Source organism: Uloborus diversus, chromosome 8 (genome assembly GCF_026930045.1).
Source record: "Uloborus diversus isolate 005 chromosome 8, Udiv.v.3.1, whole genome shotgun sequence".
Lineage (NCBI taxonomy): Eukaryota > Metazoa > Arthropoda > Arachnida > Araneae > Uloboridae > Uloborus > Uloborus diversus.
Window position 1 is genome coordinate 81,398,442 of NC_072738.1, and position 24,494 is coordinate 81,422,935.

At 33.3% G+C, this 24,494-nt stretch overlaps 2 protein-coding genes across 2 annotated transcripts in view; one reads left to right on the plus strand and one right to left on the minus strand.

Moving 5' to 3' along the window:
• LOC129227389 (cohesin subunit SA-1-like) overlaps positions 1-18,249 on the minus strand; it is a 36,814-nt gene extending 18,565 nt beyond the window's left edge. The window contains exons 1-3 of the mRNA XM_054861940.1: positions 16,183-18,249; positions 10,751-10,970; positions 8,740-9,066 (exon numbers count right to left, since the gene is read on the minus strand). Of these exons, the coding sequence (XP_054717915.1) occupies positions 8,740-9,066; positions 10,751-10,970; positions 16,183-18,143 (2,508 nt within the window). The 5' untranslated portion in view covers positions 18,144-18,249. The remainder of the gene's footprint in view (positions 1-8,739; positions 9,067-10,750; positions 10,971-16,182) is intronic.
• Positions 18,250-18,642: 393 nt separating this feature from the next.
• On the plus strand, positions 18,643-24,231 carry LOC129228449 (protein timeless homolog). Its single transcript, XM_054863129.1, has 2 exons — positions 18,643-22,956; positions 23,308-24,231. The coding sequence occupies exons 1-2, from the start codon at positions 18,643-18,645 to the stop codon at positions 24,229-24,231; spliced, it is 5,238 nt and encodes a 1,745-aa protein (XP_054719104.1).
• Positions 24,232-24,494: the final 263 nt, after the last annotated feature.

The window sequence follows — 24,494 nt, forward strand, 5'->3', positions numbered from 1 at the left end:
AAGTTAAAACCAAAATGAAGGAGTTTGAAGGGCCCTTCAAAATTTTTTTCGAAATGAAGGGGTATTGGAGGAGTTTTGAAGGAGCATACGAACCCTGAAAGGGAAGGAAAAAGTTAAGACATTTTTGACACATTTGATTTCACAATCCTCTCCTTAAAATATGATGGTTTAATTATGGAGATAGCTTAATAAGCCATAGAAAAAGTTTAAAACATTTTATATGCTTACAAATCTAGGGAAAACAAAATATGTAAAATAATGCAAGTGTGACATAATGTGTAAACTAGCATACAAGTGAATTAATATGTCTCACAATGAAATTTGATTTCTCATTCACGATCTTGCTCAATCTGTTTGGTCTGTCTGTCACTGACGTCAGTATCAACAATAGCAGAGGCTCCAACTGTTTTGGGACATACTTATTGTTTTCCGCAGCAAGGCCCTTCAGTGCACCGTGGGGTAGCAAAAAGAAAAGTTCGATTATTCCGTTGGATAGATCAAATTTATCCTCTGGTATGGTTCAGAAGCATTGTTTCATGGCTTAAATAATTGTCTCAGTTTCCCTTTCATTACAGCATTGCAGATCACAGTGTCATGATCACTGGCTTCACATGCTGGCATATGTAAAAATCTCTGACATTGCAGGCAAAGGAGCACTGCAGGCCAGGCTGCATAAACATTTGATGGAACAATCAAGATGTGATTATTGGGGGCTGTATGCAATGTAGTGATGTGCCGGATCATTAAAAAAGTAAATCCGCGGATACGGATCTCTTTTTTTTTTTACCCAATTCAACTATTCAAGTGTAAAATTTGTCAGGGAAGGTATTCCCATCAGAATAATGGCAGTTTCTTCAAAAAAAAAAAAAAATGTCAACTGTGACAAAAATATAATCAAGACTATCCTTTACTCTTTAAAGAAATCTCCGTTAAAATTGAGGGAGAGTTGGAAGGAATGGGCCAGCGCTGCATTAATGCTTAGATGGAATGTGAAAAATTATTTCTAGCTTACTCGGTAGATTTAGGATACAGGAGCAAGAGTGTAAAGCTGCTACTGGACAGGCTAGAAATAATTTTTCTCATTTTATTTCAGCATAAATGCACGTTGACCCATTCCACCGAACTTACTCCGACTGACAAAATATAGAGCCAGGAACGCCTTTACAAAAAGTAAATAGAGAATTTAGTCTCACTTTTTTTGAAGGATGCCGAGTGCCGAGAGAAACAAAAATAAAGAATAACAGAAACCCCAAATCAATAATGAAAACTAATATTAAATTAAATATTAAAAAAACAAAACATTTCCCAGAGAGCTGACCTCATATTAAGATGAATTTCGCGGGTCAGAACACACATTGTTAACAAATATTAACTGAGAGCAGCTAAAAATTTTAAATCAATGAGCTTTTTCTCCTTATCTTCCGACTATGAAATCGTTACCAATCAAGCGTATAAAGGATAAGGATTGCATTTAAAATTTAATTAACAAGATTATAGCTCATACTGTATAAGTTGTAAGTTTCAAATAAATATCAAATGCAGAAAACTTCGTTCTTTCAATCAGGGCCAACATTTTTAACGTAAGGGCAAATTTTTACTACCATAATTGTGAAAAAAGTTAAGTCGGTTTTTAATTAATATTTCCGGTAATCATCATTCAGGAGCTACAATGCCACAAAAACTCTTTAAAACCTTATTTCCCTTTCCCTTTTGCAACGGGGAGGGGGGGTACAAATTAACTTCTGCAAGGATACCTTATAATTTAAATAGGGAATAAAACATAATTTAAACGGAATTTAAGTCTTTAATTTAAATATTAAAAAAATTTTAGACTAGAAATGATCCGTCAAAAATGTAACGGATACGGATACAGATCTTTATTTTCCCTTGGATATCCGCGGATACGGATATCCAGAACATCACTAATGAAATGCATCATCCGATGATGTTTTAAATCGGCGCAAAATGATGTAAAAATATTCCGCACGAAGGACAAAGGCACACGAACTCTGCTTCTTTTGATCCGCTTGCCTTTCCTTTCTTCTCAATATCTTTTTTTCTTCTGGCTATCTCACAGTAGCTGAAGTCTGCACTGTGGAAATCAAAGAGTAGGCAACAGGACGCTGCTATTTTTAGTATTGACGTCAACGGCTGATAGACCACACAAATCCAACGCTATTGTGAATGGGGGAAATTGAAAAAAAAAATGTGAGAATATGTTTATCAAATAAGCCCAATAGCAGCGCTTCACGCTCATACACTACAGGCTTGAGTTCTATTCCCAGGACAGGTATGGTTGACTCAGCTGCTTATCCCTTCAGTGGCTTGATAAAATGAGTACCAAGCGTACATGGAAACCAAACACTGGGGGTTCCACATTAGGCTGACCACCTAACCAGAACATCTGGTCAGGAAAACAGAGTTGGGCGTAGTAGGCCTTGGCCCTCATGGGCTGTTGTGCCACAGGGTAAGGGGTTTTATCAAATATAATTTATAATAACAAATATGAATGCTATTTACAATAATGCACCAATGTAACCTCAAAAATATGTTTTTAATTATGTTAAATTCAGAAAATATGACAAAAATTGTTAAGACATTTCCAAACATATGGAAAAATAGCAAATACCAAATAAAAAGGGATGAAAAAATATCGTGTGGTAGTAATTTTTTAGCAAGACAGTAAGATTCTATTTCATTCTTTATTAAGGGGAAAAGGGTGATCAAGGAAGCAAGGGATCGATAATCTTTGCCTTTTATCTCAACAGGTTTTATGTAGAGTACAATTCAGGAAATTTTTAGACGGACCAATCAGAACAAATGCTATACATTTGTTGCACAGTTACACACAGGAATGATCTCTGTCTTGTAATCCACATTAGAATCCTTTCTTTTCATTCATTTTCGAATCCGCGCAAGCATTTTTGTGTTTCCCCCTTTGGAGCGGTTCCTTATCACTTGCTCTGTCTGAGACTAAATGCAAGTGATGACGTCACGAATTCCATTAGCTTCGGTCAGTGAACTTTCAGCCAATCGGGTGTTAGTTTCGGTTTGATTTTCTCTTCATTGGCCGCAGAACCACTTTTTTTTGGCTAATGCAGTCATTTATTCCAGAACATTCGATGAAAAGTTTATATATAGAGGTGAAGCGCTTTTTTCGACATGATTTTTGAAAGATTGGGAGATCTTGAAGATTTTGAGGTTTCACCAGAGTAGGACCTCGATGAGAGAGTGTGAGCAAAGGGTGATTGACCCGACGGCATCGCCGCTCCGAGGCTATAAGGAATGCGATGTGGTATAGTATGGGGCAAGGCAGCCATTGTCCGTGCATAGAGTGTGGAAGTTGAATGCTGTGTGTTTGCTCCCCCATGGATACATTTGTGATTTGTGCGCAACCTCCACTTAGCCATACGCCTCAATTGTTTATGTGTGTTTAATCTTTGTGTGATGTGTTCATCGAACTGTGACGGTAGTGAAATATCTCCAGTGAATAAATTTGCTTCTTGATGTAATATTTTGCTGCCGGATTCGTCTTTTCTAGTGTTTGGTGCCATCTTTCTTTTGACCCTACAGATATTGTGAGTTTGAAATTATGTGTTTTGTAATTGTAATCATGTCGACTTTCTTAAAATGAACTTTGTATTGCTAAAATTGAATGTATCTGAATCTCGGGTTGGTTCCGTAATTTTGGTATTTCTCCTGAATATGCTAAGTGCCTAACTTTTTCAAAGCTTGCCTATTTTTTTCACACTGATTCAACGTTGTTGCGGCATTGTCTCATGGGGCCATGGGTTATTTTGAAGTGCAATTTCTTCATCTGACACAGACGCAATATGTACTTTAATATTTTGATCATTGGGCCTTGGCACGAGATTAAGGGTAAACATATTTTCTTTGACTCGAGGTGACCAATTATGGTAGTTAAAAATGTGGACTTTGGTCATGATTTTTCCCAATTCTGTAAAGGAGTACCCCGACTCCCTCAGAATTTCTTTGACAAGAGAAACCACTTGAAAACCATGTCATACATATTCGGTGTAATGAAGCACTCTTCATCTCTGTGCCAGTTCACAAAATTGTTTCCCACCTCTTGGGGGGGGGGGGGATCTACGAGACAATCTCCAAAACTACATCAAAATAGCCCCTAAAAGCCATGATAATCAACAATTCAACAAAAAATGGCTAATTTACCAGTTTTAAAGGTAATACAAATTTTTTATCATATTAATTATGTTTGAAATAATTGGGTAATAATTAATGCTTGGGGCATATTGTCCTTAAAGCATTACATTCATTTTTCAAATTTCAGATATAAAAAAGATCAGAAGAATGGGAATAACTGCAGTTAGAAAACTAGTTCTATATATTAAAGCATTCTGTTATACATTTTTCAGCATACATTATTGGAGCGGGAGGCAAATTGAGGGGGAAAAACTTAAATTGCTTTTTGTCAAGATATTTAACTATGGTTTTGTTATTATTGCTTTTCATTTGTTACTAACATCCTACTTTGAACAAATTTGCTGCATTACATCATTTCTTGAAAGAGTGTTTATATCTATCAAAAATTAAATTTTGAAAGAGCGGCAGCAATTTCCAACCCGCGAGTCCCTGTATAAGAGGTTGAAGGAGCCAGAGTTAAATCTTGGCTGCATCACTGAATAATGTCAAATTTTCATATTTTTTTTTACAAAAAAATATCATTTTTTAATTGAAAACATTTGAATTTATAGTGTTGAAAATGGGAACACAAATTTAAAAATTTGGTTTGTTTGTAAAGTAAAAATTTCAACTGAGTGAAAAATCAAAGTTTTCCTTATGTGGCAGAACATACTTTTCAGAGCAAGAATTGAAAATAAATAAATAAAGTATATATGATTATCCTTTTTCCTAGCATTGAAACTCAAAATTTGGTTTAAAACAATTATACTACTCTAGGGTCAGAAAAACAACTTGCAGTTGCCTGATTTAATTATGAAATTTCAAACTTTCAACAGGCTGCAAAGCCTAAACCATTCGAAATTCACCAAATATTTTGTATGCTTTATAAAAGGTAGCATTTGTTCAAAAACCTTCCAACATTAAAAATGATTGAAACATTTGCAGGATGCAAAAAGATTGAAATCTTAAACAATGCACGCAATTTTCTGCGCAGCACGTGTTTGACGTCGTTGGCATGTTTCTGAAACATACGTTTTTGGTAGATGTCGCGGAGGATGAAGATTCGAGAGGAGAAATTAAAAGTAATAACAAAGTAAAGACAAAAAACTAAGAAAAACCGGAATTTTTTAGATTTTTAAGAAAAATAGGATTGTTATGAAGCCTGAAAGAGGCAAAAGAAGGAGAAAAGGTTTTAAAAAACCAACAGAAAAAGTCGGAAAAATCTCATCCCTGTACACACAATGAGCTAAAATTGGGTAAGCGCATTTTCCATTCTTATATCGTTGCCTCAGAGTAACACTAAGACATCTAATCCCAGGAATAACACTAAGATATCCTACTATTGCTCTGAGGCGACTATATGAAGCAATGAAAAGCAAAGGTATGTAAATGAACTTTTTAAAGTTTTGAGTAAAGCATGTTTACAGTTTATGATCCTAGGTAAGCTTTCATTGAAACTCTTTTCAATGCTATATAGCAGTTCTGAACCAGGGTTGGTAAAAAAACCGATTTTTTTCAAAAAAAAACAAAAAAAAAAACGTTTTTTTTTGGTTTAAACCGGGTATTTTTTGGTTTAAATACTATTTGCGAGAAAAACAATTTTCGGAAGGTAATTAAGGCTCCATGTAATTAACAGTTATTCAATAGTCACATTATACCTAATTTCTTGATTAATTAAAGAGATAAGAACAAAATCTTGTAACTAAATTAAATAATTAAAATAGCTTTCTGCGGGGAAATATTGATTGAAATGTTTGACTTGATTAACATATTAGTATGCATGTATATATAAACCCTTTATGATACGAAATACTTCAAGAAGTGGTTGTGATGCGAGTTAAGATAAAATATAATGAAGATCCAAGAAAAAAACTTTATAAAGCCAACATAATATGAATAATTATCGAATAAAGATAAAAGTTATATTTTTAAGCATAATCTTTTCAAAAGAAAAATTTTCATATTTTTTCTTTCTGATCTTACATAACGCTGATTTTTATATACACAATGTCGCAAATATTGAAGTAAAGCAAAATGTACAACAGTACATGGTTGAACAGTCAAAAAATCTATTGCTGTTGTACTGACAAAGTTTTAAAAAAAAGTGCTGCTCTATATTCGACTCCGTTCTTATTTTGGAAAGACTTGGAAAAGATATCGACTATCGCTAAAACAAAGAACCAAATCAAAAATACAAAAATTGGTGTAACATGGCTTAAATTACAGCTTATTTACTGGCATACATGTTGCATCCAACATTGAAGTTTAAAAAATAATAAATGCAAACTCTTTGGAACAAATAAATGTGTAGCAAATTCTATTTCAAGAACATTTTTTTGCCAAAAACGTTATATCTTCTGCAACAGTGACTGAGTGGTGGAAAAGCCAGGAAAAATAATTTGAAAAATGCAATGCAACCGTCTTTAAAAGTCTTCAACATTACTAAAACCAGCTTCAGAAAAGTGCAGTGCATATATTTTCGTCATTTAGATATCATTCATAACGCAAAAATTGATTAGGCTCTGGAAAAGCTTCAAAACTTGCTCTTTGTTCAAAGTACTAAATAACATAAAAATAATATTAATTTATAACGTAAAAGTTGCTATGTATTTATGCATATGTTATTGTGGTGTAAAGTTGATTTTATGTAATTGTAAAAAGGTTTATACACATATTTCTGAAATGAGTTGAATACATTATATATACAGGGTGTCCGAAAAGTCCTCGACAAATAACAATGGTATTTTAGGTTAAATGTGTCAAGGACTTTTTGGACACCCTGTATATTTATTTATAAATGTAATTTTACAGTTTTTGTTTGTAACAGATTAAAAATATTTTGCTTTAAACCAAAAGAACCATTGTTTTCTCCAACAGTCTTTAGAAAAAATTCATTTAATTGAAAGCCTTGAACAAAAAGACTAGCTTTGAAGCTTTTTCCAATCCTAATTTGTTTCTTGTTCAATATGTGTGGGAAAATCAATGTAACCCTGTTTTTTTTTTTTTGGCTTTAAAAAAAAAAAAAAAAAAAAAAAAAACCTGCATGTTTAAAAAAAAAAAAACCAATTGGTTTAAACCATGGTTTAAACCAACGTGGTTTAAACCAAACAACCCTGTTCTGAACAGGCCTACTAGTACTATCTCTAGCCCAAAAGCAGAAGAGAGGTTCTTCTACCATCTGTACAGATTATCCTCAAATTTTAAGTCTTGGCATTCACTGCCTCATATGAAGAATGGAAAAAAACGAGTTAATGATATAACAAAAAAGTCATACTCAGACAATGTTTGTATTGCATCAGTTAGTTCAAAATCATATTTTGTGAGTAAATTTTGCTTCAAGAAACACAATATAATAGACTTTTGTTTTACTCGGGAGCTACGCTCCACAGAAAGGCAGAGTAAAATAGGCACTTATAATAATAAAGTGTTAAAATAGGGGTCAGCTCAGGTTCCATAAATGGAAAAAAAACTTCATTCTAGAGATAGATAAATATATATGAAAGTTTAATGTGCACTTATTCTGTTACATATGCACAACCTGCATAAAGAAAACATGAATTAATTTAGTGTTTATAAACAAGAACTGGTTATGATTCCTTGGTAGTCATTAATTTTTTTCCTCTGTATTTCTTTAAGGGGTATTGATGCATCCATGATCACTCGCATCATTTCCATGACAGGATCTTCCTTCCTAACAAATATCATTTGACATTGTCACAGAATGGCTCAAAATTTTCAATGTGAAAGGCTTTTGGTTGTGTGTCATCTATGTGGGTATCCTCATTGGTTTTGTTCTCCTTTGTCACTTCTTAAAGTTCTCCCTCCAGTTAGCTCTGAATTGTGTGAGTTTAATTACTTTACTTCTGGAAAGAGCTTCGGAACCAAATGCAAAAAAACGTCTCTAGTGGCCCAAGCTCACTTATTAGCACTCTAAATGCAATTATTGGGTGTTATCTGCAATTTTAAGAGTTAGGATTTTGAAAGAGAGAAAAATTTTTTCATTTGCAATGCCGCATCCGTGCAAAATCAAAGCTCATACTTGTAAAATAAAATAAAAGTGTCAAATCTTAAACCATGTCTAATCAAATCTGCATAAAACGAGGGTCTACTGTAAATACTCATTTAAAAATGCACCTTTTTTTTATGAAAGAAAAAGAAAATTATTTATTTATTATTTTGTGTGTGAATATGCCTGTTTGTTTACATTATCTTTGTGAAGGTACTAATTTTGCTGGCACTATTTTTGTGAAAGGACTGATAAATGTAAAATTAAAATGTAAAGGGTGCTTACTTAATTATAAAAATTATGCTAGAAAGTTGGCATACATGTATTATAGATCATTAACAGTGCATTAAAAAAAATAATAATAAATAAAAACATCTCTTTAATCAAAATATATAGCATAATAATTGTTAGTAAAAATACTGTATAAAAAAAAGAAGAAATATTTTTCAATATACATTTTTTTAGTCAGACTATTTATGCTGCTATGAAATAAATGCAGACTAGCTTTCAACCCTGATTAAAGGAGGAAAAAAAAAATTCTGAATCAAAACATACATAAACATTAAATTTACCTTTTTCTGAACAAAGGTACTCAACTGAGATTGCAAAGATCTATCAGGCTCATAAACTAAGGGCCCAAAACCAGAATTTTCAGCCAGCTGCTTGCAGAAGACTATTAACAAATCACAAATGATAACAAATGCAGATTCTTCTAGTGTATCCGTAGGATGGTTCAACAAATCTCTCATCGTCTCCATGAAATCTTTCAGTCGGTTGCGCAGACTAGCAACAGCTACTGGTAATGGACTTGTGTCATCCAAAGTTGCAAGTTCCCACATGATGCCCATAGAACAGCAGGACATAGCATACTTCACAACTTCTTCAGGCAAACCTTTGTCCTAATAATCATTGAAATATTTCAGTTAGTTTATTCACAATGGAAACAAATTATCAACAATTTAATGAGCAATTGAAAACTGTCATATTGGGCTAGCATTTAAAAAAATATATTCCTAGTTTTATCTCATTTGTAAGTCAACATATAAACTTCTCACTGCACATAAAAGCCTCAAAAGTATCATATAAAGCTACTACAATAAGTTTCTATGTTAAGCATAATGTAACTACAGAGCAAGAGACTTTCTTCCAATCAATAGCAGCTAATTTTTTCAATGTTGCTCTAAATTTTTTACTATTGTCACATACCATTATTCTTCTTCATCTAGCCACAAAATGGCAAAATGATGAAAAGGAATTATTAAAAAGCAAATGCAAATTTAAGATCAATTGCTTAGTTAAGGGCACAAGTTCAGAGAACTTAACAAAGATACTTTACATATTTTGCATTGAAAAGGAATTTCCTTGTAACGACAAAATACAAACTTTCAAAAAATACTTTTTGCAAATTTGTGCTTTTATAATTTTTTAATTAACTTTTATTTTTAGTAAAAAGATATTTAAAAAAGGAACTTTCAAAATAGCTAATGGAGAAAAATCCTCATTAAAAGTACATCTGTGCTCAAATTATCAAATTCAGTCGCTAAGAATGGACAGTGGTGAAGCCAGAAAAAACTCAGAGGGGGATATAGGTAGTTTTAGTATTTGTTTATGCTGAAAAAAGGAGAATTTCTGAAGATAATCTTCATGCCCCCCTCTCTTCCCCTGTGGATATGCCACTAAGAATGCCCACTTTGGATGTCTGCTTGAAAATTAGGACGAGTAATTTAAAAGTTTTTTTTTTTTTTTTTTTTTTTTTTGAGCAATCATTAATTATTAACTATCTTCACTTCACCAAAGTTGATGTTGCTCTAATTTTTCGGATTATCATGACAACAGTTGAATATTTATTTAGAGTGGAATTTTTGTCGTCATAGTTCTAAATTGTCTGCGGCTTGATTTTATTCATATTTTTTTCAGTGTTTAACTTAAGCAGACTTTACATTAAAAAAAGGATTTTATGTGTAAAACAATTTTTTTCATAAAAAAACTAACATAGATGAACGTCACAAGAGCCAAAACTTCATCTAAATACAAAATGTCCATAATTACTAACTCCCATCATTGAAGATTCATAAGAAATAAAAGTACATAATGTTATACACTAAATAATCTTTATGATAATTGTACTGGTGGATATTGGCCATTAAATCTTTATCTTTATTACCACATACTAATCACTATTTCTTTCTTTTATGGATATGCCTTGTATTACCCATTCTAGAAAACTACCAGTCATAATGATGGGTGCAAATTCCTTGGCCATTTCCATTCCACCTTATAGAAATACGAAACCTCATAAGTAGGATCTTATCGCAATTCGCGATTGCAAAGAACATAGTTTGAAATCTAAACCTCAAAATTCAAATGCTTTTATTTCTTTAAACAGAAATTACGAGATTCTTCAATTAAGAAACCCCTGCGTTCCTAGATTATTTCTTTAAAAACAACCGGAAATCTGGGGCAGCTCCAAAAAGTTTCACACTTGTACTGCAATGATTAATAGACAACTAAGTGCATTGAAATAATAGATGGGAAAATATTTATGAGAAGAAAAATAAACTCAAACACGAACACAACTCTTACCTGTACTGCACCTTTAACCCAAAGATCATAAATATTGTCCCATATAGCCCAAGGACCTAAATTGTGACAGCTATAAAATATAGATACTTTCTTCATTGCAGATGTTACAACATATATTTCATCTTCATCCACCTCTTCTCCAGCTTGCATGTAATCACTTGAAGCTTGTTTATATTTGTGCACCAAGCTATCAACAAGTGTACCTCTTGCAACAGCACACCTAAAATCAGCAATTAAAATAATTACGTTTAAAGAAATTTCACATAAAACTAATCAAATATAATTAATTCTTTAAAAAACACATAAAAAAAAGAGTAGCTTAATGAAATTCGAAATTGAAAAAATTAACCCTTTACAAAATTATGAGCATAGTCAGCCTCCTAAATTAGTGAAGCACCGTTTATACATTTTTGAAGGGACTGTAGGAAAAAAGCGTACAAATGAAAAAACGTATAAGGTTAATGTGTATTAGACTCTGCAGGGACCAATTTTAAAAACATATAATTGATAAAAACGTACAAAAGAGAAACATATAAACGGTGCTTCACTGTGTACATAATTCTTGATCACATTTAAGGAATTTGATGCTACGCCAGGCTAATATTTCCTTTGTACCTATGTTTAGTTATATAATTCATTAATAAGTTGAATATTGACTAATAACATGATAAAAGAAGCCTACACAAAGGAATTAATAGCCAACAATTGATAGACAGCTCATTCTTTTGAAAGATAACAATTTCTGGCAGAACTAAGTACACTATAATGAGAGATTATGTAAGTTGCTTGTGTATACAATGTTTGAAATACTTGCAGAACAATTTTGTTCAAATGATTTTACGTTGCGGAACATCGTCGGGGAGCATGATAAAGACAGATGTGAAAGTTTCAAAAATTGTAAAGATGAAACTTTTTCACACAGAAAGGGGGCATGTCCTACCTTTAGTTTCAAAGAATATAAAAGGATTGAATACAATTCTTTATAATTTTTCTTTTTTAAACACTTTTTGTCAAAAATAAATTTTAATTTTTTAAAAGTATAAATTAACTGAGAAGAATTACGGCAATTTTTTAAGTAATAAATTGAAATAATTTTAAGAATTTATTTTTCATCATTGGGCAGTTCTCAAAAGGTGGGAGCAAGCACAGACCTCAACTTTGAAGCTTCAACACCAAATAACTTTCATTTTAATTAACTCAAAAATTTTTGAGTTAAATTATAATACTGTATAGAGACAAGAATTGACATAAATTATGGAAAAAATGCTCTTTAAATGCCCTTAAAAAAATATTTTCTTTGCTAAAAGGCGCAATTTCGGACATACCAAAACGTTAACTGAGCAAATGTACCATTAAAGAAATTTTTTTTAAAATTATTTCCATATGTTTCAAAAAAATTTAAAGGTATGAATCTTACACTGAATATTTTTTTGTTAATATTTTACACAAATAACAAAAGTAAAGACAGATTATTCACTTTGTAAACGATTTTAGAAAATAGGAAGTTTGAAATTTGATGCATGTCCAAAATTTACGATCTTTACAATGCTATTTTTTGAGAACTAAGTATATGATGTTTTCATTTTAAAGGTGTTTATCGAGCCTCGGAATCAATTTTTAATTGTTTAAAAGTGTTTTCATAAGATTTTATGCAGTATCTTAGAAGAAAAATAATTTTTTTTAAACGTACATGTGAGATGTCCAAATGGCGTTACGATCTTGACGCCGATAATTCTGTCCATTTATTCATAATTTTTGATGATCTACTGTCTTCTAACCTCAATAAAAAACGTTATTATAATGTTATCTTCTTTAATCCATTGGTATTCTGCATAATTAATATGTTACACATTGAACAATACATAAATTACAGTAGAAACATGGCTGCTTATGATCGAACCGAAAGCCATTTTGCGCGAAAATCGCCAAGCAAACCTCCGTTGGCGACAACACAGTATACGATAAGCTAAAGGTTACCAGAGGGGAATTCCAATTTGACAAATGTAGTTTATCGTCAGCTGTACCAGTTTTGGCGACTTTATCACCTGCGCTAGCAATTTTTTTTTTTTTCCGCTTTTATTATTTTAGAATTCTTTTTCTCTTCTTTCTTTTGCAGAGCCGGCCTTAGCACATGCGGGGCCCGATTAGAGAAATCTGGCGGGGCCCCTTACAGATTGATCGTACAAATTCGGGAAGTGCTGACCGATTTTTTTTTTTTTAATTCAAGCAAGGATTCGAAACTGCCGCAATTATCCGTCTCCCTTCAAATTTCTATATCACGTTCGACTTTTACTTTTTTTATTTCTTAAGAAACGAATGAATGAATGGCCACAAAAATAAGTGTACATTTTAAAAACGTAAGAAAAGTAGCTGTGAGAATCTTTATGCACAATCACATGCGGTTGGTGCACGAGAAAATTGGGGTGTCAAAAGAGGTGTGGGACTGAGGGAATGGCTTCCCAGATGCTGATTTTTTCTTCCTTTTTTTTGTAAAATTGGACGATATTATGGGAATTTAACATTATTGATTAAATAACCTCCAAAAAATGTGGAATATTGTCTCCAAAACCGGGACGGATGATCACCGTAGACCTCTCTCTTCCAATTCTTAGTTCGCTTATTGTGAAAGAACTTGATAAAAGTCCATTCAGTTGGAGTTTTTAATTTTTATTTTCATGGAATAAATCAACCCACCCAGTAAAAAATCATTTTTCTATCGATCATTATTGTGCAACTTTGAGAAGTGAGAACCCCTTCACCATTGGAAGTAAGCGGGTAGCGCAATTTATAACTTAGAACAGAAAAGGAAAATGCACCAAAATGTATCTGTCCTAAAAAAAGTAATTTTAGACCACAAGCAAAGGACCAGACGTCTTTGGGGTGTCAGAAGTGGAACGGAATTGAAGGGAACGGGGGAGCTCTCCTTGGAAATTTTTCGAAATTGAAGTTTAAAAAGGCAGTTTTGGTACGGAGATGAGGTTTGAGGGGGGGGGAGAGAAGAGGGGCGTTAGAGGTCAGATAAAACACCCACAGTCCCTGGAAGAGTCTTCAAAGCTGACGTCTAAAATCGCAACTTTGAACAATTTTATATAAACTGAAGGGAAAGGGGGAGAGGCGGAGGTTCCCCGCCTACCAAATTTTATTTTAAAATTTCAGATAAGTTCAGATTAATTTTGGTAACGATAGGGAATTGGGGGCTCCTCTCAGAAATTTTTGTCTCCATTAGATGATGTTTGATGAAAATGGAAAAGAAAGGAATTTAGTGATCTCCTACGGAAAACTTTCAAAATAGAGGGTTTTATGGCGCAAAAAAACTCAGTTTTATACCCTGTTTGGTAATGATAGGGGAAACGGGAGGAGTTTCCTCCCGGAATTTTTTTTGATACTGAAATGAATTTTATGCTATCCATTTGAAGGAAGGGTTCGAGTGTTTTCTTGTGGTACTATTTTCTAATAGGGAAATTTTAAGCTATTGTGCTGATGCTAAAGAAAGGGGTCATTAGATAGTAAAAATGTTTCAGAGACCTTCCTCATGAAATATTTCGAAATTTGAATCTTAAAAACACTATTTTAGGTTACCTTTAGAGACGATAGAAGAGAAGAAGGAAATTTATGAATCTCTTCCTTCCTTGAAAATCCTTTAAAATTTAAAACTGAATGATGTAATTTTAGTTCGTTTTTTGTGATAACGTTGAGGTAAGGGTGAGCGTTTGATTATCCTTCTCCTGAACTTTTTGAAATAAAGGTCTTAAACACGCATCTTCAGTCACGTTAAGAGAGATGTCAGGGTTTGGTTGGCTTCAAGTAATTTTTTGACCTTGAAGATTTAAAAACCAAATTCCATTCTATATGTATAAACGTTAGAAGAAGAATGGCAATTTGCTTTCTTTAGACTTGTTATGGAGATGTTTTCCGCGTATTAAATACGCAGTATTTGAAGTTTATCATTTATTTATTTATTTTTCAGAATTGCACTTACGTTGGTGTTAATTGTGTAGTAAAAAAATTGGCATTGCTGCTAAGTTTTAAGATTTTTTTTATCAATACTAATAAAGAAAGTAAAAAAATAATAAAAGTAAATATATAAATGAAATTAAAAAGATAGCTTTGGAAATTTCTGAAATTTCGGAGTTTCATGTAAATTTCCGCCATGTAATACGAGTAGATCCTGCGATAGGGGTCCTTGATCCTTGCGTTATTGCGGACTGCTAATAATCATTAAAAATTTGTACTTTGGTTCCCCACTACCTAGTTCCTTTCTCTTGATCGGAAATTATAGGATACAGCAGGTATCACCTTAGATATGGATTTAAAAATTTTTAGCTGGCTATATGTTTTATTTTTTTCTTCAGGAAATTTATTTGAGACTAGTAGTTTTGGACTTAATAGGGATGCTAAAAGCCTCAGGAAATTCCCCCTATACTACCTCAATTGCACTGAATGTAGCTCCATACCCGCCAGATTAAATATCAGTTAAGCATATTATGATTAATATCAGTTAAGTTCATTTGAACCTTATATATCCTTTATTTTCTTTTGTGAGGAAAAAATATTTTTTTTAGAGCGGGGCCCCTGCTGGCGCGGGGCCCCATTGGGATCTTTTACTCTAATCGGCTTAAGGCCGGCTCTGTTCTTTTGGAAACATAATTTAACGATCTCCAAATAGAAATACGAATTTCTTTCTTCAATAATTTTTTTAGACATCATTTTAATTCTTATGACATTAGAAAAAATATTCATTATTAAAACTGATGTCACTTTTTACAATTGTATTATTTTTAATTTGAAGCTTTTTTTTAACTTTGCATCAATTTCTTCAAAATCATTCCAAAACTTTATTAAATGTAAGGAGCAGCATGTATAGCCATTCAAGTATTTCATTAATATCCTCTTTATTATTAAATTGCAAAATTTAAAAAGTAGTAAATAAAATTTTCATTGCAAAAGTTAAAAATCAGATTAATAGTTGTCAAAAATGGTGAAACTTACGTTATGATGATGTCCAAAATCTGTTACCTACAGATTGCTGATTTAATTTGCTAATTAACAATTTTTACAAATACCTGCTGTCTTTTCATGTTCATATATTGTGTTCTAGGTATGCATACTATAGAATAAAATCAAAATTGATGTCAAATTCGAAAATTTTTGAAATTGCTCAAAGTTAACTTTTTTGTTCCCACCTTTTGAGAACTGCCCCATTACATAATGAATAGCAGTTTTCTGCCAACTATGGACATGATATGTAAACTCAACACAGCAAAAAAAATATCCATTTTTTAAAAATTTCATTTACTGATTATTATTTTCTTTTATCTTTCTCTATCTCATTCTATTTCGAACTTTTTAAAAAAGACGGAAATCTTTCATTCTTGGATAAAGAAGAGTAGATAAGAAAGTAGATAAAAAAATAGCCAAACAAAAATACAAACCTTGAATGTATTGCAAGTTCTTCATTGCACAAAAACTCATAAGTTTTAGCACAAGCTTCTAAAACATCAGTATCATTATGACGCTCAACTATCTCATGGATTAGTTTTAACAAGCCGTCCAAATTTTTTTCTTGACGACTCGTTGTATAAATTTCTAGTTCGAAATATTGCGGAATTAGCATTAAGTTGGCAATTTTTTCAGCATCTGGTTGAAATTTAGCTAATAAACTTGGCAATGTCATGATAAAATGCTCAGTGAGCTTTGTGCGATCATCAGACACTTGCTTTAATTCTTTTACAGATGGTTGTTTCCTGTTAGGACCTCTTCCAACAGGTGGCTCACCAGTAGCAGCTTGTTTCACGCAGCAAACCATAATTTCGATAAGAGACGTTTCTTGACGATCATCGAGGGGCTCTTCTTGAGGTCCGGGTTCTTCCAGGAGCAAATCTGTCATGCACTCCCAATCTTTCATCATAGGGTTGCTTTCAATCAAACTATCAACAAGGTAGGCCCCATGCTCATGAAGCTCACTTTCAATGAAAAACTGCACCAAGTCCCTGATGAGAGGAGTGTTGATGGATCTCTTTTTGCCACGTTTTGTTCGCAAATTCTGGACCGCTTCCTCATCCGGCTGGAAAAGACGTTCGTTGAGAAATTCGCCGGCTGCTTGTGCAACTGCTCTGTGAGATGAATACACAAGTTCATAGACATGTTCACAGTCTTTATCGCTGAGAATTTCCCGATGATATTTATGAATGCTGATGACTAATTTTACAGCATGTACAGCAACTTCATACTCTTTATCCAAAGTCATAGCTACAATTCTGTCCTTGAATTTATTTGTGAACAACTCCATTTTGCTGGTCAATTCTTCAGCTCCATACAGAGGCAATAATGCTTGAAGGCATTTTAATCTTGTGTCACCGACTTTATCATGCAATGTCCAACCAATATACTTCAAATAGCTGTCATCCAGAAAATGCTGGTGGAACTTCTTCATCCACTGCCCTATTTCATACATACAAATTGAACGGATTTCAGGGAGAGTATCTCTATATCTATGAACAAAAACACTTTTAAACATGTATGTTAACATATTTTTAATTTCCTCCATATTTTCTTCCAACTCTTGGCGTTTACCAAGCAGCATTTCAAGTCTTTCGGTTGCGCGTTTATCTCGATTTTTTTGACGCTCAGCTTCATACTGACGCTGAGTATTATCGAGATTGATGCTGAGATTTAATGCAACATCAACTAAAGCCGTCATTAATTTCATGGCTGCAAGAGTAGCCGTGTGGCGAAACGCTCGAACTTGCGAATCTGAAAGCCCTGTCAGCAATGAAATGACGTTATCCATGAGATATTGATCATAAATAATGCTATATTGACATTGACGAACCATAACTTGCACAAATTCACAAAAATTCGTGCGGAACTTCTTCCACTGAGGGCCACTCATGATTAGAGGATAATCACCACTTTCTTCTTCGAATTCTTCTGTCATTTTTCTAATTATTTGTGCGTGTTCCATGGTAGCTTGCATTTGTGGAGTGATGCGTCCTTTGCAGCCAGCACATTGTATGAAAAATTGCATCAAATCTAGCAATGCAATGTCACGATCCTGTTTATATGCCTCTATCCAATCATCAACAACACACTGAAGTGCACTGCGGCCTTGTTTGACGACTTCGAATAAACTATTTGGATCCTCAGTTGGGGAATCTTGAACTGCTCTTCGCCCACCTCGTCCTCCTCTTCCACGAGTTCCACCTCGAGCTCTACCAGCGACTCGCCTCCGTTTAGGTCTAATCCCTCTAAAACCAGGATCTTCGACATGGAAATCCAAAGCTTCTGGTGCCTCATGAATGTCTCCAGCAGGGAAAATGTCATCAGCGTCAACTTCAATATTCTGAGGTTCAGGACAATCCTCTTCACTTAATCTTCCCCTCTTTCGAGCCATTGGTAATGCAACGAAATCTTAATCAACTGCAAAAAAATCTAATAACAGATATTCCTTTCACATCCTATTGAAACTGAAACGTCAAATTTCGTTGGACAGCGACACAGCGACGCGCGAAAAGAAAACAAAAATTATTCTACCATGAGACTGCTGCCAATCACATTTAAAGCAAGTATAAATGTTTAATGTAAGCGATCAGTTTTGATGAATTTGATTATTGGTATCAATTTCAAGCACTTTTAAGTGTTTGTATTTTTAATGAAAATTTTAATGTATTTACAAAGCTAGAAATCTGTCTTTGTATTGGAATTTTTTTAATCATTAAAATTTCTTTTTGTAAGTTGGCTGCAAACCTTGATCAATTCTTTGGCGGTAGCGGGAAACTGGATTTTGTTCGTGTCGTGTTCGTGTTTTGGTCTTGACGTGTTTGTTTATGGTATGAATCAGATTTCGGCTTTTCCTATTTTTTGAACCAATTATGCCGGCATTTTGAATCAAAATGACTTTAACCGAATTTGTAAAAGCCGATATTTTAGCCACTTGCAGTGCTTTAGGCATCCAAAAAGGACTTATTTACGAAAAGAGTGCTGAATGTTTGGAATGCTTGCGCGACCTTTTGAGATATTTGAAAAACGACGATGATGATCATTCTGTAATTCGTTACTTAGGATCAATTCGTCTATTACAAACAGACATCATACCAATTATTAAGCAGTATCACAGAGAACAAGAAATTTTTGATTTTGCTTTGCGTCTTCTAGTTGCCATAACCAATCCTGCGTTGCTGCTGTATAAAGAAGAACTGCCTGATGACAAATTGGAGCGCAATGTTTATCTTCAAATCGTATCATGTCTACAGACTTATAAAAAAGCATTGATCGATCCCACCTTTTGGAAAGCTCTATATGTCCGCTTGTACAATCTGTTGGATAAAAGTGCGTTTGAACGTACGGACGATGAAAATTTGACAATTGAAAGAATTTTAATTACGGTTCGTAATGTTCTTCATGTGCCTTCAGATGAAAGTTCATATATTAGAACTGATGATGATTACAGCTTGCATGACAAACTTCTGTTAAGCATTCACGAATCCAAGTTGGATCTTCTTGTTTTATATATGGCTGCTAATGAAGACGAGCATGATTATTGTCTTCATGTCTTGGAAATCATTTCTTTGATGCTTCGTGAGCATACTGCAGCTGATCTGGCTCGCACTGCTGATGTACGTTCTGACGCAGAGAAGGAAGAAGATTTAAACACTTTAATGGTTGTGAGGCAACGAGAACAACATATGAAAAATCAAAAGTTAAAATCCCTCACACCTAGGTTTAGTCGATTTAACGGAGTGTATCAAGTAAAAAATATGAAGTCTCTTAGTGATAAAGATTATATTGCTCATAAATTTGTTAACTTAGACGAGGTGAAATTTGACGCTCAAAAGAGTGCTAGGAGAACCCCAAAAAATAGACTTCCAGCTCGTGACCAAAACGAGACAAGGCGTTCAAAATTTACAGTTAGGTTGTTGCTAAAGAAAATATGCATAGAATTTTTAAAATCTTACAATAAATTGCTGGTTTCTGTGAAACGCCAACTACAGCACAATAAAACCAATGAAAATGATGATACATATTTTTTGTGGGTTATTCGTTACTTCATGGAATTCAATCGCATTCATGATTTTAATGTTGCTTTTGTCGCTGAGACTATTTCTATGCAAACATTTCACCACATTCAAACAGAAATCAACAACTATCTTGAAATGATGTTGACTGATAAAAAGAAAATGATGTTTTGGTCCAGAAGAACACAGTTAGGCGTTAGTGCTTATAAAGAACTCCTTGAGACATTAAGGGTAATGGAAAGATCTAAAGAGGAAGTGATAAGACATAATGCTGATCTTATAATAAAGAATGTATTTTATGTGATTGAATACAGAGAACTGCTTTATACATTGCTTACTCAGTATGATGAAGTTAAGTTCCCATTGTCTTATCTCGCTGAACTTGTAGAAAGTGCATATCTATTTTTAAAAATGCTGGAAAATCATTCTAAAAGACATTCTGAAGTGATTGTCCAAACCAAAAAAAGGACTGTTCGTCGAAGAAAGAAAAAGAAATCGTCTGTCGAAGAGCCTGTAGCAACAGAGCAGCTCCTTAATGACCAGTGGGAGTCCATATCTGGGGATTTATTTGCCGCAACACAAGGTGAAGTAGAATTGCCCACTAACGTAACGCCTTTTGATGGCGCTTCAAACATTTCTTTCACAGAGCAAAAAATTGAAGCCGTGTACAAAATCCGAGATTCTATCACTGCTAATGACGCTGCTTCGGCTGTTGCTTTGTTACGAGCCGCAAGGGAGCTCTGGCCGGAGGGTGATGCTTATGGAAATGCCACTACTTCTGCAGAGGAGGAGGTTAACATTCTGAAAGAGATTCATTTCTCAAATGTTCAGCGAACAAACACTGAAGGTAACACAGTTGAGCATGAAGAATCGGATGTGGAAGAAGAAGAAATGGAAGCATCAATGTCTTCAGTTGCTGAGAAAAAATTAGAAATAGATGAAGTTTATAAAAAGTATGCTTCACCAAAAGTAGTTCAGCCATGCTGTTTATTATTAGCAAATTATCATAAAAATTCTGATCAAACAAATACCAGTTTAATTAAATTTATTCATAAAATTGCTTGGAATTGCAAAATGTATGCTTTATTTTTCCAGTCTACAGTGTTTGTGACTTTTCATAAAATCTTTAATGATCCTGATGTTAATTTCCGCCCAATTATTAAAGAATTTTACAGATTTGGTAAATTTATTATGTCCAAATTTTTTGAAGTGGCAAAAGAGAACCCTAAAATTTTTGTTGAGATGTTATTTTGGAAAGGGGCTCGTGAAGTTTACGAGTTAGAGGAAGGTTATGGAGCATCTGAGAATCGATCGTCAAAATTGATTTGGACTGAAGAAGAAGACGAAGAATTGCAATATCTCTTTGAAGAAAATAAGGATGTACATATTGAAGGGCAAGATGTTGCTGATATCATATGCGCAAGTATGAATAAAAAATCTAAATCTAAAAAGCAAATTATATCAGCCTTGAAAAGATTAGGATTGATAAGTAATGCAAAAGATTTAAAACCGCATTTGAGTAAAGAATGGCGGGAAACAGAAGTTTTGGAACTTACACATTTATTCAATGATTACAAGGACTCGGAAGATATAATGAGTGATATTCGTGAAAGGCTTTCTATCAAACGCTCGAGGAAAGCTGTAGTTGAAAAGTTACTGGAACTTAATTTAATCACTGATCGAAAAGAAGTAAGAAAGAAAAAATCAAAGAAGCAGAATAAAAATAATGACAGTAGGGATTCAGATTCTTCTGATGACGAAAGTGAATTATCTGATAGCTTAATTGTGCCAGAACATAAAAATGTAGCAAATAAAAGTGGTTCTGAATCTGATGCAGATGACGAAAACTATTTTAATAGATTGAAAGCTGAACGTAATACTAGCAATTCAGCTGCCAATGAAAACGTAGAAGTTAACGAAGTTGCAACACTTGAAATGTTAACTGATAGGAATATGGAAATTAAAATTTGGGATGAGCAAGAAATAATGGAATTGAATCGTTTATTCGAAGAACATAAAAGTTCTAATAAAGTATTGAAAAACATCATCAAAGGTTTAACCATTAAAAGGTCCAAATCAGAAATAGTAGGAAAATTGCTAGAAATGGGACTTATTAAAGATAAGATGGAACTTAAAAGAAAAGAAAAAAAGCATGAAAAATCTAACAAGCAACTGGTAAAAAAAACAGAAGGTACTTTAGAAGGAAAAAAGAAGTCATCTAAGGTTTGGGAAGAGCAAGAAGTTGTAGAATTAACACAAGTTTTTAATGAATTCAAAGGCTCTGAGAACATCATGGACATGATTCTACAAAAATTAACTGTCAAAAGGACAAAGCCGGCTATCGTTGAAAAATTATTAGAAATTGGATTGATTCAAGATAAGAAAGAAGTTAGGAAAAAACGTACCTCTAAAAAATTTAGCAATGGAAAAGAAAATAGTTCAGGTGAACACTCTGAAGACAGTACTTTTGAAGACATTGCAGAATCTTTGCTTGGATCTGCACAAGGTAAAAAACGTTTGAAGAGAAGAATTTTATCAGACTCATCTGATGATGAACAACTGGAGTCGAAGATCTCTGATATTTCTGAGGGGCCAATAGCTAATCCTCCCAACAGTTCTAAAAAAGCAGGTAGTGTGAAACGTCCTCCAAAAGTGTGGAATGAGCAAGAAGTTATTCAGTTGCATAATTTGTTTCGACAGCATCGAGACTCACCTGATGTAGTTCAAAACATAAATGATGAACTAACCGTTAAACGTCCTAAAGAGAAGATTATTGAAAAGTTATTGGAATTGGGTTTAATTCAAGATCGGAAAGAAATTCGGAAGAAAAGATCTTCAAAATGCATTAAACCTAAAGTTTCTGAATTTTGGGATGAAAGTGAAGTTATTCAACTTCACAATTTATATAGTGAACACAAAAATTCTGCTGATGTTGTTCTAAATATTGTTAATAATTTGTCTGCCAAACATTCTAAAGAAGCAGTAATTGAAAAACTTGTGCAATTAGGAATAGTACAAGATCGAAAAGAACTCAAGAAGAAAGGAACTAAAGAAACAAATTCTGATATTTCAAAAGTATGGAATGAAAGTGAAGTTATTGAGCTATATAATTTGTTTACACAATACAAAAATTCTACTGATGTTGTTCAAAGTATTGTAGACAATATGACTATCAAGCGGTCCAAGAAAATGGTAACACAGAAACTCTTAGCATTTGGACTAATAAAGAACGAAAAGATTCAAAAGAAACAAGCTTCTTCCGAAGCTCCAAAAATGTGGGATGAAAGTGAAATCATTCAGTTACACAATTTGTTTTCTCTGTACAGGAATTCTGATAATATTATTCAGGATATTATAGATAATTTAAGTGTCAAACGTTCAGAGAAAATTATTATTAAAAAACTGTTTGAATTAGGATTAATAAAAGATAAAAAAGAAATAACTAATCAGAGATCAAAAGCCAAGTCCAGAAGTGAATCAATAAATGATTCGAAAGTATGGAATGAAATGGAGATTGTTGAACTCCATAATTTGTTTAACAAGCACAAAACTTCTAATGATCCTATTCAGAATATTGTAGATAATTTAGCTGTTAACCGTCCAAGAACAAAAGTAGTTCAAAAGCTCTTAGAATTGGGACTGATTAAAAGTGAAAAAGAAATTTCAAAAGTGACCAACTCTCCGGATGCCATCACGGATAAAGTTATTGAAGATTCATCAGATGATGAACTTCCATTAGTTCAGTCATTTGCATCTAAGTCTAATGTTGAAAATTTAGTTGATTCATCTGATGATGATGAACTGCCATTAATTAATTCATTTGCATCCAAGACTAATGTTGAGAATTTAGCTGATTCATCTGATGATGATGAACTGCCATTAATTAATTCGTTTGCATCCAAGACTAATATTGACAATTTAGCCGATTCATCTGATGATGATAATTTACTGCTAAGCCGTAAAAAAGGGAATATGTCTGATGCAAAGAAAAAACTTCAACCACTTTTATCGGATTCTTCTGATGACGAATTACTTTTTAATGGAACCATATCCAGTTCATCGAAAGAGGGTGATCAGGACATTAATCAAAATTCAAAAATTGGTGGACAGGATGAAAGTGATCCTCTTTTGAAAGAAATGCTTGGTACCGAAAACACTTCTTTACAAGATCCAAGTTCAACTCTTTCGGACGGTATAACAAATGAAAAAATTAGTGCCTTACCATCTTCACATTCTTCTGTAAACAATGCAGCAGAAACTGTTCCTCATAGTTTAGAAAGTTTAAAGGCCAAGAGAAAACGGATTATTTTTAGTGATGAATCTAGTGACGACAATGATTTTACTGAAATAAACAGTAGTAAAAAATCTGCATTCATAGATGAAGATAAAAGTGCAGAAAATTCTTCTGATTTAAAATTGAAGAAAAAGAAAATACGTGTTTTGCTGGACAGTGATGATTCTTCTTGAAACTTGTGCATTATCAATTAATAACTACTTTTAGTACATTAAATGTGAAATATTGCACATTTTAAAATTTTCTCATAAAGTGATAATATGTCATCAGTTTTCTAAAATTGAGTTTTATATAGCATTTTACAAAATACAGTTAAATCTCGGATAACTCAAATATTCCTTTATCTTCAAGTTTTCATCGGGTCCAAAACCCTTGAGACTGTTGTGGAAATTTCCCATAACTAAACGTTTTAACCGGCCCCTTGGAACTTCGAGTT